The 16950-nt window shown below is 49.6% G+C and overlaps 1 protein-coding gene across 1 annotated transcript in view; it reads right to left on the bottom strand.

Moving 5' to 3' along the window:
- The window catches only part of susd4 (sushi domain containing 4), a 197066-nt gene that overhangs the window by 69979 nt on the left and 110137 nt on the right, over nucleotides 1-16950 (bottom strand). Inside the window, exon 6 of the mRNA XM_078213637.1 lies at nucleotides 14998-15177. Within this exon, the coding sequence (XP_078069763.1) occupies nucleotides 14998-15177 (180 nt within the window). The remainder of the gene's footprint in view (nucleotides 1-14997; nucleotides 15178-16950) is intronic.

A 16950-nucleotide genomic window follows, 5' to 3' on the forward strand; every position in this document is an offset into this window, starting at 1 on the left:
TGGCCCTCCAGCCTGCACCGACCATGCTGCCCGACCAGTCCCAAGGAATCTCAGTCCCCAGAGGATAATCCCATCCCATTCAATTTCCCCAGTCCAATGGCTCCTAGGCAGTTAGCTCCTCACTCTGCAGCTCTACCCATAGCCTATTCTCCATCAGCCTTTGCCTACTCTCCCCCAGTCTCCTTCCTCTCACTGTTTATGTTCCGCTGGCTCTATTAGTAGATAGATTTTAGCCTGAATTGCTAGCTGATTTAAATGGCCACAGAATACTTGTCCATCCACTGTGCCTGATTTCCTCAGCCAGCTAGATCTCTTAAATCTGATTCCCAAATTCCTGCACTTCAGCAAGTAATGGGGAAGGCAAATGGAATGTTGGCCTTTATTTCAAATGGAATGAAGTATAAAAATAGGAGAGTCATCCCAAAGCTATACAAGGCACTAGTTCGACCGCACCTGGAATACTGTGAATAGTTTTGGTCTCCTTATCGAAGGAAAGATATATTGACATTGGAGACAGTCCAGAGAAGGTTCACTAGGTTGATCCTGGGTATGGAGGGATTTTTTTATGAGCAGTTTGAGTAGGTTGGGCCTGTACTCATTGGATTTTAGAAGAATGAGAAGCGACCTTATTGAGAGATAAAGGATTCTCAGGGGGCTTGACAGGGTAGATGCTGAGAGGTTGTTTCCCTTGTGGGAGAATCTAGGACCAAGGGGCAGAATCTCAGAGTAAGGAGTCGCCCATTTAAGAAAGAAGTGAGGAGGAATTTCTTCTCTCAGAGGGCAGTGAATTTGTGGAACTCTTTACCGCAGAGGGCTCTAGAGCCTGGATTGTTAAATATATGCTCATGGTTGAGGTAGACAGATTTTAATCATACCACAGGTTAGGTCCCCTATTATTTATCATTTACATAAATGACATTGATGACTATGTGGGTGAGTAGGATTAGTAAATTTGCGGATGACACAAAGATTGGTCAGGTGGTTAACAGTGAGGCTGAGTGTCTTGGGTTATAAGAAAATATAGACGGAATGGTCAAATGGGCAGATCAGTGGCAGATGGAATTTAACCTTGAAAAGTATGAGGTGATACACTTTGGAAGGAGTAATTTGACAAGGAAGTATTCAATGAATGGTAGGACGCTAGGAAGTTCTGTGGAACAAAGGGACCTTGGCGTGTTTGTCCACAGATCTCTTAAAGAGGAAGGGCATGTTAGCAGGGTGGTGAAAAAGGCATATGGGACACTTGCCTTTATCAATCGAGGCATAGATTACAAAAGCAGGGAAGTCATGTTGGAATTAGAGTCACAGAGTCATAGAGGTTTACAGCATGGAAACAGTTGTATAGAACTTTGGTGAGGCCACAGCTGGAGTACCGTGTGCAGTTCTGGTCGCTACATTATCGGAAGGATGTGATTGCACTGGAAAGGGTACAGAGGAGATTCACCAGGATGGAACATTTAAGCTATGAAAAGAGATTGAGTAGGCTTGGGTTGTTTTCGTTGAAGCAGAGAAGACTGAGGGACGACCTGATCGAGGTATACAAGATTATGAGGGACATGGACAGAGTGGATAAGGAGCAGCAGTTCCCCTAAGTTGAAGGATCAGTCACGAGAGGACATAGGTTCAAGGTGAAGGGCAGGAGGTTTAGGGGGGAATGTGAGGAAAAACCTTTTTACCCAGAGGGTGGTGATGGTCTGGAATGCGCTGCCTGGGAGGGTGGTGGAGGCGGGATGCCTCACATCTTTTAAAAAGTATCTGGATGAGCACTTGGCATGTTATAACATTCAGGGCTATGGGCCAAGTGCTGGCAGATGGGATTAGGTGGGAGGTCAGGTGTTTCTAATGTGTTGGTGCAGACTCGATGGGCCGAAGGGCCTCTTCTGCCCTGTGTGATTCTGTCATTCTATAATCAGTAAGGGAATCGAGGTTAAAAGGTGGACAAGTGGAGTTGAGGATTATCAGATCACTCATAATTTCATCGAATGGCGGAGTAGACTCAGTGGGCCGAATGGCCCACTTCTGCTTCATTATGGTCTACTGGATTTCTCCGGATTACACTTTGGTACTGAATCGTGTTTCGGCACTGGATCGCACTCTGGCACTGGATCGCACTCTGGCACTGGTACTGTGTCTTTAATCTGCTGCTCTGTTGTTTAAGTTTTAAAGAAACTTTGATCGGTTTATATCCCTGTTTTACTAAAGAAGTTGAATCTCTTGTGAAGAGGAAGAAGGAGACTTATGTAAAGATGAAACATGAAGGCTCAGTTAGGGCGCTTGAGAGTTACAAGTTAGCCAGGAAGGACCTAAAGAGAGAGCTAAAAAGAGCCAGGAGGGGACATGAGAAGTCTTTGGCAGGTAGGATCAAGGAAAACCCTAAAGCTTTCTACAGGTATGTCAGGAATAAAAGAATGACTAGGGTAAGATTGGGGCCAGTCAAGGACAGTAGTGGGAAGTTGTGCGTGGAGTCCGAAGAGATAGGAGAGGCGCTAAATGAATATTTTTCGTCAGTATTCACACAGGAAAAAGACAATGTTGTCGAGGAGAATACTGAGATCCAGGCTATTAGACTAGACGGGATTGAGGTTCATAAGGAGGAGGTGTTAGCAATTCTGGAAAGTGTGAAAATAGATAAGTCCCCTGGGCCGGATGGGAATTATCCCAGGATTCTCTGGTAGGCTAGGGAGGAGATTGCAGAGCCTTTGGCTTTGATCTTTATGTCGTCATTGTCTACAGGAATAGTGCCAGAAGACTGGAGGATAGCAAATGTCGTCCCCTTGTTCAAGAAGGGAAGTAGAGACAACCCTGGTAATTATAGACCAGTGAGCCTTACTTCTGTTAACATGGAAACATAGAAAACTACAGCACAAAACAGGCCCTTCGGCCTCACAAGTTGTGCCGAACATATCCTTACCTTTTAGGCCTACCTATAACCCTGTTGTGGGCAAAGTTTTGGAAAGTTTTGAGATAGGATTTATAAGCATCTAGAAAGGAATAATTTGATTAGGAATAGTCAGCACGGTTTTGTGAAGGGTAGGTCGTGCCTCACAAACCTTATTGAGTTCTTTGAGAAGGTGACCAAAGAGGTGGATAAGGGTAAAGCAGTTGATGTGGTGTATATGGATTTCAGTAAAGCGTTTGATAAGGTTCCCCACGGTAAGCTATTGCAGAAAATACAGAGGCATAGGATTGAGGGTGATTTAGCGGTTTGGATCAGAAATTGGCTAGCTGTAAGAAGACAGAGGGTGGTGGTTGATGGGAAATGTTCATCCTGGAGTTCAGTTACTAGTGGTGTACCGCAAGGATCTGTTTTGGGCCACTGCTGTTTGTCATTTTTATAAATGACCTGGATGAGGGCGTAGAAGGATGGGTTAGTAAATTTGCAGATGGCACTAAAGTTGGTGGAGATGTGGACAGTGCGGAAGGATGTTGCAGGTTACAGAGGGACATAGATAAGCTGCAGAGCTGGGCTGAGAGGTGGCAAATGGAGTTTAATGCGGAAAAGTGTGAGGTGATTCACTTTGGAAGGAGTAACAGTAATACAGAGTACTGGGCTAATGGTAAGATACTTGGTAGTGTGGATGAACAGAGGGATCTGGGTGTCCATGTGCATAGATCCCTGAAAGTTGGCACCCAGGTTGATAGGGTTGTTAAGAAGGCGTATGGTGTGTTAGCTTTTATTGGGAGAGGGATTGAGTTTCGGAGCCAGGAGGTCATGTTGCAGCTGTACAAAACTCTGGAGGGGCCGCATTTGGAGTATTGTGTACAGTTCTGGTCACCATATTATAGGAAGGATGTGGAAGCATTGGAAAGGGTGCAGAGGGGATTTACCAGGATGTTGCCTGGTATGGTGGGAAGGTCTTATGAGGAAAGGCTGAGGGGCTTGAGGTTGTTTTTGTTAGAGAGAAGAAGGTTAAGAGGTGACTTAATAGAGGCATACAAGATGATCAGAGGATTAGATAGGGTGGATAGTGAGAGCCTTTTTCCTCGGATGGTGTTGGCTAGCACGAGGGGACATAGCTTTAAATTGAGGGGTGATAGATATAGGACAGATGTGAGGGGTAGGTTCTTTACTCAGAGAGTAGTAAGGGCGTGGAATGCCCTGCCTGCAGCAGTCGTAGACCCGTCAACATTAAGAGCATTCAAATGGTATTGGATAAACATATGGATGATATTGGAATAGTGTAGGTTAGATGGGCTTTAGATTGGTTTCACTGGTCGGCACAACATCGAGGGCCGAAGGGCCTGTACTGCGCTGTAATGTTCTATGTTCTATGTTCTGTCTCCTGTTGTGTGCCTCATTGAGCCTGTTACTGGTTGTTCAGCTGCGGAAGGTTCTGGGACTATACTGCTGTTCCTTCACCCTGCTGGGATCAAATTTCCAAACTCCCTTTCTGGTGGCACTGCGGCACACGGACTGTCGCTGTCTGAGAATGTGGCTCAGCACCAAAATTCTCAGGGTAAATCCGGTTTGGTGACAAACACTGACCTGTCCAGTCACATCCACATTCCACAGCATGTTCTAAAGGTCACTGCCTGGTTTCTCGCTGGATATTCACACTCCTGAGCCAAAGTACACAACTCCCCTTTCCTGTTAACAATGCCAACTTCCTCGGTCTTATAAACCAGGAAACAAACCCTTCAAAATTAATTAAAAGCATGCTATTTTTACCAACATAAAGTAATTGTAATCTATCGTGGGTTATAAATCTTGTTGGTGGGATATTTAATTTCTAACAGGTCAGAGCTCTTCATTGCGGGTGGGATTCTCTGGCCTTGCCACAGTGTGTTTCTGGGCGGTAGGAGGTAGCCCGCTGTTTGCTGGCAGTGGGATGCTCAAGTCTCGCCACTGTCAATGGGAATTCTTACTGAAGCCACCCCATGCTGCCGGGGCTTTGCCGCTAGCAGGACCAGAGAATCCCACTGGCGTGAACGGCCAGAGAATCCCGGCCCATATTTCTATTTGGGGTTAACAGAGTCCAGTTTGAGGGACCCGAGGTCTCGCATCCCAGAGACACCTGAAACACCCTCCAACCAAGAGTGAGTCAGGTCATTGTTCAAGACTCCAGGGTGAATGTGTTCTATTGGCACAGAGCCCCTTGTGTGGACTAACAAGGTGACTGATTCCTAACCCCATGGGGAAGCTCAGATATCAGGTCTGCTCTCACCAAGGGGCAACTCCCTTGGAAGGCACAGTAGGATTAATTACCCATCCCTAATTACCCTTAGGCCGCCTTCATGAATTGCTCCAGTCCATCTAGATGTTGGGCACGGCCCTGACAGTCGGCAATGGTGAACAGTCACCACTGGTTAACAGTCAGCGATGGTTAACAGTCAGCGATGGTTAACAGTCAGCGATGGTTAACAGTCGGCATTGGTTAACAATTGGCGGTGGTTAACAGTCGGCAGTGGTTAACAGTCGGAAATAGTTAACAGTCGACAATGGTTAACAGTCGATGATGGTTAACAGTCGGCATTAGTTAACAGTCAGCATGAGTTAACAGTGGGTGATGGTTAACGGTTAACAGTCGTCATTGATGAACAGTTGGCAATGGTTCACAGTCGGCATTAGTTAATAGTCGGCGATGGTTAACAGTCAGCGATAGTTAACATTCGACGATGGTTAACAGTCGGCAATGGTTAACAGTTGGCGATGGTTGACAGTAGGGGATGGTTGACAGTTGGCACTGGTTAACAGTCGGCAATGGTTAACAGTCGGCACTGGTTAATAGTCGGCAATGGTTAATAGTCGGCACTGGTTAACAGTCGGCGATGGTTAACAGTCGACAATGGTTAACAGTCGGCACTGGTTAACAGTCGGCACAGGTTTACAGTCGGCGATGGTTAACAGTCGGCGATGGTTAATAGTCGGCACTAGTTAACAGTCGGCAATGGTTAACAGTCGGCAATGGTTTACAGTCGGCGATGGTTAACAGTCGGCGATGGTTAACAGTCGGCAATGGTTAACAGTCAGCGATGGTTAACAGTCGACAATGGTTAACAGTCGGCACTGGTTAACAGTCGGCACAGGTTTACAGTCGGCGATGGTTAACAGCCGGCGATGGTTAATAGTCGGCACTAGTTAACAGTCGGCAATGGTTTACAGTCGGCAATGGTTTACAGTCGGCAATGGTTTACAGTCGGCACTGGTTTACAGTCAGCACTGGTTTACAGTCGGCGATGGTTAACAGTCGGCGATGGTTAACAGTCGGCACTGGTTTACAGTCGGCACTGGTTAACAGTCGGCGATGGTTAACAGTCGGCGATGGTTAACAGTCGGCACTGGTTAACAGTCGGCACAGGTTTACAGTCGGCGATGGTTAACAGTCGGCGATGGTTAACAGTCGGCAATGGTTAACAGTCGGCAATGGTTTACAGTCGGCGATGGTTTACAGTCGGCACTGGTTTACAGTCGGCGATGGTTAACAGTCGGCGATGGTTAACAGTCGGCGATGGTTTACAGTCGGCACTGGTTTACAGTCGGCACTGGTTTACAGTCGGCGATGGTTAACAGTCGGCACTGGTTTACAGTCGGCGATGGTTAACAGTCGGCGATGGTTAACAGTCGGCGATGGTTTACAGTCGGCACTGGTTTACAGTCGGCACTGGTTTACAGTCGGCACTGGTTTACAGTCGGCGATGGTTAACAGTCAGCACTGGTTTACAGTCGGCGATGGTTAACAGTCAGCACTGGATACAGTCGGCTATGGTTTACAGTCGGCGATGGTTAACAGTCGGCACTGGTTAACAGTCGGCACAGGTTTACAGTCGGCACAGGTTTACAGTCGGCGATGGTTAACAGTCGGCGATGGTTAACAGTCGGCGATGGTTAACAGTCGGCAATGGTTTACAGTCGGCGATGGTTTACAGTCGGCGATGGTTAACAGTCGGCGATGGTTAACAGTCGGCGATGGTTAACAGTCGGCGATGGTTAACAGTCGGCGATGGTTTACAGTCGGCACTGGTTTACAGTCGGCACTGGTTTACAGTCGGCAATGGTTAACAGTCGGCGATGGTTAACAGTCGGCGATGGTTTACAGTCGGCACTGGTTTACAGTCGGCACTGGTTTACAGTCGGCACTGGTTTACAGTCGGCGATGGTTAACAGTCAGCACTGGTTTACAGTCGGCGATGGTTAACAGTCAGCACTGGTTTACAGTCGGCTATGGTTTACAGTCGGTGATGGTTAACAGTCGGCACTGGTTTACAGTCGGCGATGATTAACAGTCGGCGATGGTTTACAGTCGGCACTGGTTAACAGTCGGCGATGGTTTACAGTCGGCACTGGTTAACAGTCGGCGATGGTTAACAGGCTCCAGACTCTCACTCAGTCTGTGCTGTGAGTTATGTGAGATAATTTACTGCAAACCGGCTGATGTTGACCAATCGCTGATTGAACCCACTGCTGCAGAGCAAACAGCTTCTGTTTCATCAATACTTTTCCCAATAAAGCCGGGGATATAATCTGGAATATTCGTTGGGAAGGGGAGAGTTTACTGGGAAACAGTTCGGAAAACACTCACTCAGAACCACAAACCTCAGAAAAACCTCAGTCAAGAGAAATGCAAACTCAGCAGGATGGGAATCTCCCTCACCCTCACTCCCTCCAGAGAATCTCCCTCACCCTCACTCCCTCCAGAGAATCTCCCTCACCCCCTCCAGAGAATCTCCCTCACCCTCACTCCCTCCAGAGAATGTCCCTCACCCTCACTCCCTCCAGAGAATCTCCCTCACCCTCACTCCCTCCAGAGAATCCCCCTCACCCTCACTCCCTCCAGAGAATCTCCCTCACCCTCACTCCCTCCAGAGAATCCCCCTCACCCTCACTCCCTCCAGAGAATCTCCCTCACCCACACTCCCTCCAGAGAATCTCCCTCACCCTCACTCCCTCCAGAGAATCTCCCTCACCCTCACTCCCTCCAGAGAATCTCCCTCACCCTCACTCTCTCCAGAGAATCCCCCTCACCCTCACTCCCTCCAGAGAATCTCCCTCACCCCCTCCAGAGAATCTCCCTCACCCTCACTCCCTCCAGAGAATCTCCCTCACCCCCTCCAGAGAATCTCCCTCTCCCTCACCCCCTCCAGAGGATCTCCCTCACCCTCACTCCCTCCAGAGAATCTCCCTCACTCTCTCCAGAGAATCCCCCTCACCCTCACTCCCTCCAGAGAATCTCCCTCACCCTCACTCCCTCCAGAGAATCTCCCTCACCCTCACTCCCTCCAGTGAATCTCCCTCACCCTCACTCCCTCCAGAAAAACTCCCTCACCCTCACTCCCTCCAGAGAATCTCCCTCACCCTCACTCCCTCCAGAGAATCTCCCTCACCCTCACTCCCTCCAGAGAATCCCCCTCACCCTCACTCCCTCCAGAGAATCCCCCTCACCCTCACTCCCTCCAGAGCATCTCCCTCACTCCCTCCAGAGAATCTCCCTCACCCTCACTCCCTCCAGAGAATCTCCCTCACCCTCACTCTCTCCAGAGAATCCCCCTCACCCTCACTCCCTCCAGAGAATCTCCCTCACCCTCACTCCCTCCAGAGAATTCCCCTCACCCTCACTCCCTCCAGAGAATCTCCCTCACGCTCACTCCCTCCAGAGAATCTCCCTCACCCTCACTCCCTCCAGAGAATCTCCCTCACCCCCTCCAGAGAATCCCCCTCACCCTCACTCCCTCCAGAGAATCCCCCTCACCCTCACTCCCTCCAGAAAATCCCCCTCACCCTCACTCCCTCCAGAGAATCCCCCTCACCCTCACTCCCTCCAGAGAATCTCCCTCACCCTCACTCCCTCCAGAGAATCCCCCTCACCCTCACTCCCTCCAGAGAATCCCCCTCACCCTCACTCCCTCCAGAGAATCTCCCTCACCCTCACTCCCTCCAGAAAATCCCCCTCACCCTCACTCCCTCCAGAGAATCCCCCTCACCCTCACTCCCTCCAGAGAATCTCCCTCACCCTCACTCCCTCCAGAGAATCCCCCTCACCCTCACTCCCTCCAGAGAATCTCCCTCACCCTCACTCCCTCCAGAGAATCCCCCTCACCCTCACTCCCTTCAGAGAATCCCCCTCACCCTCACTCCCTCCAGAGAATCTCCCTCAGCCTCACTCCCTCCAGAGAATCCCCCTCACCCTCACTCCCTCCAGAGAATCTCCCTCACCATCACTCCCTCCAGAGAATCTCCCTCACCCTCACTCCCTCCAGAGAACCTCCCTCACCCTCACTCCCTCCAGAGAATCCCCCTCACGCTCACTCCCTCCAGATAAACCCCCTCACCCTCCAGATAATCCCCCTCACCCTCTCCCTTCAGATAATCCCCTCACCCTCACTCCCTCCAGATAATCCCCTCACCCTCTCCCTCCAGATAATCCCCCTCACCCTCTCCCTCCAGATAATCCCCCTCACCCTCCAGATAATCCCCCTTACCCTCTCCCTCCAGATAATCCCCCTCACCCTCTCCCTCCAGATAATCCCCTTCACCCTCCAGATAATCCCCCTCACCCTCTCCCTCCAGATAATCCCCCTCACCCTCCAGATAATCCCCCTCACCCTCTCCCTCCAGATAATCCCCCTCACCCTCTCCCTCCAGATAATCCCCTTCACCCTCCAGATAATCCCCCTCACCCTCTCCCTCCAGATAATCCCCCTCACCCTCTCCCTCCAGATAATCCACCTCACCCTCTCCCTCCAGATAATCCACCTCACCCTCTCCCTCCAGATAATCCCCCTCACCCTCTCCCTCCAGATAATCCCCCTCACCCTCTCCCTCCAGATAATCCCCCTCACCCTCTCCCTCCAGATAATCCCCCTCACCCTCTCCCTCCAGATAATCCCCCTCACCCTCTCCCTCCAGATAATCCCCCTCACCCTCCAGATAATCCCCCTCACCCTCCAGATAATCCCCCTCACCCTCTCCCTCCAGATAATCCCCCTCACCCTCCAGATAATCCCCCTCACCCTCTCCCTCCAGATAATCCCTCTCACCCTCTGCCTCCCCCACTTTATGGCCCTCTCCTCATCCCTCCCTCCACCATCTCACTCCATCGCCCATCGCTCCTTCCTCAGCTCAGAGAGATCTTCGATGCGTATTGTCTATTTAGAACCGTCCAACCTGACCAGCTTTATATCTGTCGCTCATCATGACAGCGGACAGCCATCGATTCTGCTCTATCACATGAAGTGTCATAGTGGTATTGTCTCTGGACTAGTAATCCAGAGACCCAGGGAAATGTTCTAGGGACCCGGGTTTGAATCCCACCACAGCAGATGGTGGAAATTAAATTTAAAAAATCTGGAATTAAGAATCTACTGATGACTATGAAACCATTGTCGATTGTTGGAGAAACCCATCTGGTTCACTAAAGTCCTTTAGGGAAGGGAATCTTCTGTCCTTACCTGGTCTGGCCTACATGTGACTCCAGAGCCACAGCAATGTGGTTGACTCTGGATTGCCCACTGAAATGGTTTACAAACCACTCAGTTCAAGGCGAGGGCAGTTAGGGATGGGCAATAAATGCTGGCCCAGCCAGCGATGCCCACAACTCCTGAATGAATAAGAAAACTCAAACCCACCAATGAATTTGAGAGTTCAGGTCACATATTAACCAGTGACACTGCCCTCAGCGAATACCTTACCCCCTTTGCCCTCAGTGAGAAGCTTACCCTCTTTGCCCTCAGTGAGAACCTTACCCTCTTTGCCCTCAGTGAGAACCTTACACTCTTTGCCCTCAGTGAGAACCTTACCCTCTTTGCCCTCAGTGAGAACCTTACCCTCTTTGCTCTCAGTGTGAACCTTATCCTCTTTGCCCTCAGTGAGAACCTTACCCTCTTTGCCCTCAGTGTGAACCTTACCCTCTTTGCTCTCGGTATGAACCTTACCCTCTTTGCTCTCGGTGTGAACCTTATCCTCTTTGCCCTCAGTGAGAACCTTACCCTCTTTGCTCTCAGTGTGAACCTTACCCTCTTTGCTCTCAGTGTGAACCTTATCCTCTTTGCCCTCAGTGAGAACCTTACCCTCTTTGCTCTCGGTGTGAACCTTACCCTCTTTGCTCTCAGCGAATACCTTACCCTCTTTGCTCTCAGTGAGAACCTTACCCTCTTTGCCCTCAGTGAGAACCTTACCCTCTTTGCCCTCCGTGAGAACCTTACACTCTTTGCCCTCAGTGTGAACCTTACCCTCTTTGCCCTCAGTGAGAACCTTACCCTCCTTGCCCTCAGTGTGAACCTTACCCTCTTTGCCCTCAGTGTGAACCTTACCCTCTTTGCCCTCAGTGAGAACCTTACCCTCTTTGCCCTCAGTGTGAACCTTACCCTCTTTGCTCTCAGCGAATACCTTACCCTCTTTGCCCTCAGTGTGAACCTTACCCTCTTTGCCCTCAGTGTGAACCTTACCCTCTTTGCCCTCAGTGTGAACCTTACCCTCTTTGCTCTCAGCGAATACCTTACCCTCTTTGCCCTCAGTGAGAACCTTACCCTCTTTGCCCTCAGTGAGAACCTTATCCTCTTTGCCCTCAGTGTGAACCTTACCCTCTTTGCTCTCAGTGAGAACCTTACCCTCTTTGCCCTCAGTGAGAACCTTACCCTCTTTGCCCTCAGTGAGAACCTTACCCTCTTTGCCCTCAGTGTGAACCTTACCCTCTTTGCTCTCAGCGAATACCTTATCCTCTTTGCTCTCAGTGAGAACCTTACCCTCTTTGCCCTCAGTGTGAACCTTACCCTCTTTGCTCTCAGCGAATACCTTACCCTCTTTGCCCTCAGTGTGAACCTTACCCTCTTTGCCCTCAGTGTGAACCTTACCCTCTTTGCCCTCAGTGAGAACCTTACCCTCTTTGCCCTCAGTGTGAACCTTACCCTCTTTGCCCTCAGTGAGAACCTTACCCTCTTTGCTCTCAGTGTGAACCTTACCCTCTTTGCTCTCAGTGAGAACCTTACCCTCTTTGCCCTCAGTGAGAACCTTACCCTCTTTGCCCTCAGTGAGAACCTTACCCTCTTTGCCCTCAGTGAGAACCTTACCCTCTTTGCCCTCAGTGTGAACCTTACCCTCTTTGCCCTCAGTGTGAACCTTACCCTCTTTGCTCTCAGCGAATTCCTTACCCTCTTTGCCCTCAGTGAGAACCTTACCCTCTTTGCCCTCAGTGAGAACCTTACCCTCTTTGCCCTCAGTGTGAACCTTACCCTCTTTGCCCTCAGTGAGAACCTTACCCTCTTTGCCCTCAGTGAGAACCTTACCCTCTTTGCCCTCAGTGAGAACCTTACCCTCTTTGCTCTCAGTGAGAACCTTACCCTCTTTGCCCTCAGTGAGAACCTTACCCTCTTTGCCCTCAGTGAGAACCTTACCCTCTTTGCCCTCAGTGAGAACCTTACCCTCTTTGCCCTCAGTGTGAACCTTACCCTCTTTGCCCTCAGTGAGAACCTTACCCTCTTTGCCCTCAGTGAGAACCTTACCCTCTTTGCTCTCAGTGAGAACCTTACCCTCTTTGCTCTCAGTGTGAACCTTATCCTCTTTGCTCTCAGTGTGAACCTTATCCTCTTTGCTCTCAGTGTGAACCTTATCCTCTTTGCTCTCAGTGTGAACCTTACCCTCTTTGCCCTCAGTGAGAACCTTACCCTCTTTGCCCTCAGTGAGAACCTTACCCTCTTTGCCCTCAGTGAGAACCTTACCCTCTTTGCCCTCAGTGTGAACCTTATCCTCTTTGCTCTCAGTGTGAACCTTACCCTCTTTGCTCTCAGCGAATACCTTACCCTCTTTGCTCTCAGTGAGAACCTTACCCTCTTTGCCCTCAGTGAGAACCTTACCCTCTTTGCCCTCAGTGAGAACCTTACCCTCTTTGCCCTCAGTGTGAACCTTATCCTCTTTGCTCTCAGTGTGAACCTTACACTCTTTGCTCTCAGTGTGAACCTTACCCTCTTTGCCCTCAGTGAGAACCTTACCCTCTTTGCCCTCAGTGAGAACCTTATCCTCTTTGCCCTCAGTGAGAACCTTAGCCTCTTTGCTCTCGGTGTGAACCTACCCTCTTTGCTCTCAGCGAATACCTTACCCTCTTTGCTCCCAGTGAGAACCTTACCCTCTTTGCCCTCAGTGTGAACCTTACCCTCTTTGCCCTCAGTGAGAACCTTACCCTCTTTGCCCTCAGTGAGAACCTTACCCTCTTTGCCCTCAGTGTGAACCTTACCCTCTTTGCCCTCAGTGTGAACCTTATCCTCTTTGCTCTCAGTGTGAACCTTACCCTCTTTGCTCTCAGTGTGAACCTTACCCTCTTTGCCCTCAGTGTGAACCTTACCCTCTTTGCTCTCAGTGTGAACCTTATCCTCTTTGCCCTCAGTGAGAACCTTACCCTCTTTGCCCTCAGTGAGAACCTTACCCTCTTTGCCCTCAGTGAGAACCTTACCCTCTTTGCCCTCAGTGAGAACCTTACCCTCTTTGCCCTCAGTGAGAACCTTACCCTCTTTGCCCTCAGTGAGAACCTTACCCTCTTTGCCCTCAGTGTGAACCTTACCCTCTTTGCCCTCAGTGAGAACCTTACCCTCTTTGCCCTCAGTGAGAACCTTACCCTCTTTGCCCTCAGTGAGAACCTTACCCTCTTTGCCCTCAGTGTGAACCTTACCCTCTTTGCTCTCAGTGAGAACCTTACCCTCTTTGCCCTCAGTGAGAACCTTATCCTCTTTGCTCTCAGTGAGAACCTTCCCCTCTTTGCCCTCAGTGTGAACCTTATCCTCTTTGCTCTCAGTGAGAACCTTCCCCTCTTTGCCCTCAGTGTGAACCTTACCCTCTTTGCTCTCAGTGAGAACCTTACCCTCTTTGCCCTCAGTGAGAACCTTACCCTCTTTGCCCTCAGTGTGAACCTTACCCTCTTTGCCCTCAGTGTGAACCTTACCCTCTTTGCCCTCAGTGTGAACCTTACCCTCTTTGCTCTCAGTGAGAACCTTACCCTCTTTGCCCTCAGTGTGAACCTTACCCTCTTTGCCCTCAGTGTGAACCTTACCCTCTTTGCTCTCAGTGTGAACCTTATCCTCTTTGCCCTCAGTGAGAACCTTACCCTCTTTGCTCTCAGTGAGAACCTTACCCTCTTTGCCCTCAGTGTGAACCTTACCCTCTTTGCCCTCAGTGTGAACCTTACCCTCTTTGCCCTCAGTGTGAACCTTACCCTCTTTGCTCTCAGTGTGAACCTTACCCTCTTTGCCCTCAGTGAGAACCTTACCCTCTTTGCCCTCAGTGAGAACCTTACCCTCTTTGCCCTCAGTGAGAACCTTACCCTCTTTGCCCTCAGTGAGAACCTTACCCTCTTTGCCCTCAGTGAGAACCTTACCCTCTTTGCCCTCAGTGTGAACCTTACCCTCTTTGCCCTCAGTGAGAACCTTACCCTCTTTGCCCTCAGTGAGAACCTTACCCTCTTTGCCCTCAGTGAGAACCTTCCCCTCTTTGCTCTCGGTGTGAACCTTACCCTCTTTGCTCTCAGCGAATACCTTATCCTCTTTGCTCTCAGTGAGAACCTTACCGTCTTTGCCCTCAGTGAGAACCTTACCCTCTTTGTCCTCAGTGAGAACCTTACCCTCTTTGTCCTCAGTGAGAACCTTACCCTCTTTGCCCTCAGTGAGAACCTTACCCTCTTTGCCCTCAGTGAGAACCTTATCCTCTTTCCCCTCAGTGTGAACCTTATCCTCTGACATAGTTTAACACACTATTTTCTGCAGAGGAGAGCTCTATCATGTGGCTCTATTGATCCCACTCCTATCAGTTAATTGTTGCAACATCTCCATGTGTAAGTCTCAGAATTGGGGGCCATCAGAACCATGCGTTATCCCTGCTCTCACCCAGACCTCACCAAAACTTCCACATCTCCTGCAGGACGGAGTCAGGATGTGGAGGGCCTGCCCCATTTCCTCCTTTCCTCCCACCGCCCAGCAGAGTGAGGACAACTCACGCATCCCTGTCAACATGGTTTACAAAAGATAACAGAGTGGCCGTGGATATGGGAGGTGTGTCTCGTTGCCTGATGGCATACAGACCTTGGCAGGTGGGCAGGTTGTCCCATATCCCGTCATCTGGGCACAGCGACACCATATTGTCCATGTCTGGATAGCGGATCTGGAACCCTCGGTGACAGCTCACAGTCAGCTGGTCCCCGGGCTGGTAGGTGCTGTTGTACACATCTGCATCTTCAATATGTGGCACGGGGCACACCGTAGCTTCAAGCAAAGGGACAGGTGGTCAGAATCATCAAAGCAAAGGTCTCACCTAACCTACCCTGTGTCCAATCCACTCTCCATCTCAACAGTAGACTCTGACTCTCTCTGAACTCAAACTCTGCAAGTACCAGCCAATCACCCACACATCTGGTCAAATCCATGTTAATATGGCCATTCACTGATGTTAAACTGTTTGTCTGTGCGGGAAATCACAGCGAACCAGAGACCTGAGGCCATTCAATGCCTTGGGGCTGGTTTGGGGTGGGGTGGTGGTGGTGGGGAGGGGGGGGGGGCGGGGGAGAGGTGGTAAGACTGGTTTGGGGGCAGGGGAATAAGGTTGATTCAGTTAGAGTAGAGACAGATTGAGCCGGAGCAGAAGGAGTGAGAGAAATTGAAACCTAACCCAGTGAGAGAGAGAGAGACTGAGGAGCTGAAAGACATATTGCATGATGGTAGACTAACGGGACTGAAGGTGGACAAGTCCCCGGGCCCGGATGGAATGCATCCCAGGGTACTGAAAGAAATGTCAGAGGTAATAGCGGATGCGTTAGTGGTTATTTATCAAAATTCGTTGGATTCTGGGGTAGTGCCGGCTGATTGGAAAACAGCTAATGTTACGCCGCTGTTTAAAAAAGGAAATAGACAAAAGGCGGGTAACTACAGGCCGGTTAGCTTAATGTCTGTAGTTGCGAAAATGTTGGAATCCATCATGAAAGAAGAAATAGCAGGCCATCTGGATAAGAATAGTTCGATTAAGCAGACGCAACATGGATTCATGAGGGGAAAGTCGTGCTTGACGAACTTGTTGGATTTTTATGAAGATGTGACTAGTGCGGTTGACGGAGGGGAACCGGTGGATGCGGTGTTTTTGGATTTCCAAAAGGCCTTTGATAAGGTGCCTCACTAAAGGTTGCTGAAGAAGATTGGGTCACACGGAGTTGGGGGTAGGGTGTTAGCGTGGATTGGGGATTGGCTATCCGACAGGATGCAGAGAGTCGGAATAAATGGGTGCTCTTCTGGTTGGCAGATGGTAACTAGTGGTGTGCCGCAGGGATCGGTGTTGGGTCCATTGTTGTTTGTCATCTATATCAATGATCTGGATGATAATGTGGTAAATTGGATCAGCAAGTTTGCTGATGATATAAAGATTGGAGGTGTAGTGGACAGTGAGGAAGGTTTTCAAAGCTTGCAGAGGGATTTGGACCAACTAGAAAAATGGGCTGAAAAATGGCAAGTGGAATTTAACGCAGACAAGTGTGAGATATTGCACTTTGGAAGGACAAACCAAAGTAGAACGTACAGGGTAAATGGTAGGACTCTGAAGAGTGCAGTTGAACGGAGGGATCTGGGAATACAGGTACAGAATTCCCTAAAAGTGACGTCACAGGTGGATAGGGTCGTAAAGAGTGCCTTTGGTACATTGGCCTTTATAAATCGGAGTATCGAGTATAAAAGTTGGAGTGTTATGGTAAGGTTATATAAGTCGTTGGTGAGGCCGAATTTGGAGTATTGTGTACAGTTTGGTCACCTAGTTACAGGAAGGATGTAAATAAGGTTGAAAGAGTGCAGAGAAGGTTCACAAGGATGTTGCCGGGACTTGAGAAGCTGAGTTACAGAGAGAGATTGAATAGGTTGGGACTTTATTCCCTGGAGCGTAGAAGATTGAAGGGAGATTTGATAGAGGTGTATAAGATTTTGATGGGTATAGATAGAGTGAATGCAAGCAGACTTTTTCCGTTGAGGCTAGGGGAGAAAAAAACCAGAGGGCATGGG

The sequence above is a fragment of the Mustelus asterias genome, chromosome 5 (genome assembly GCF_964213995.1).
Source record: "Mustelus asterias chromosome 5, sMusAst1.hap1.1, whole genome shotgun sequence".
Taxonomy (NCBI): Eukaryota; Metazoa; Chordata; class Chondrichthyes; order Carcharhiniformes; family Triakidae; genus Mustelus; species Mustelus asterias.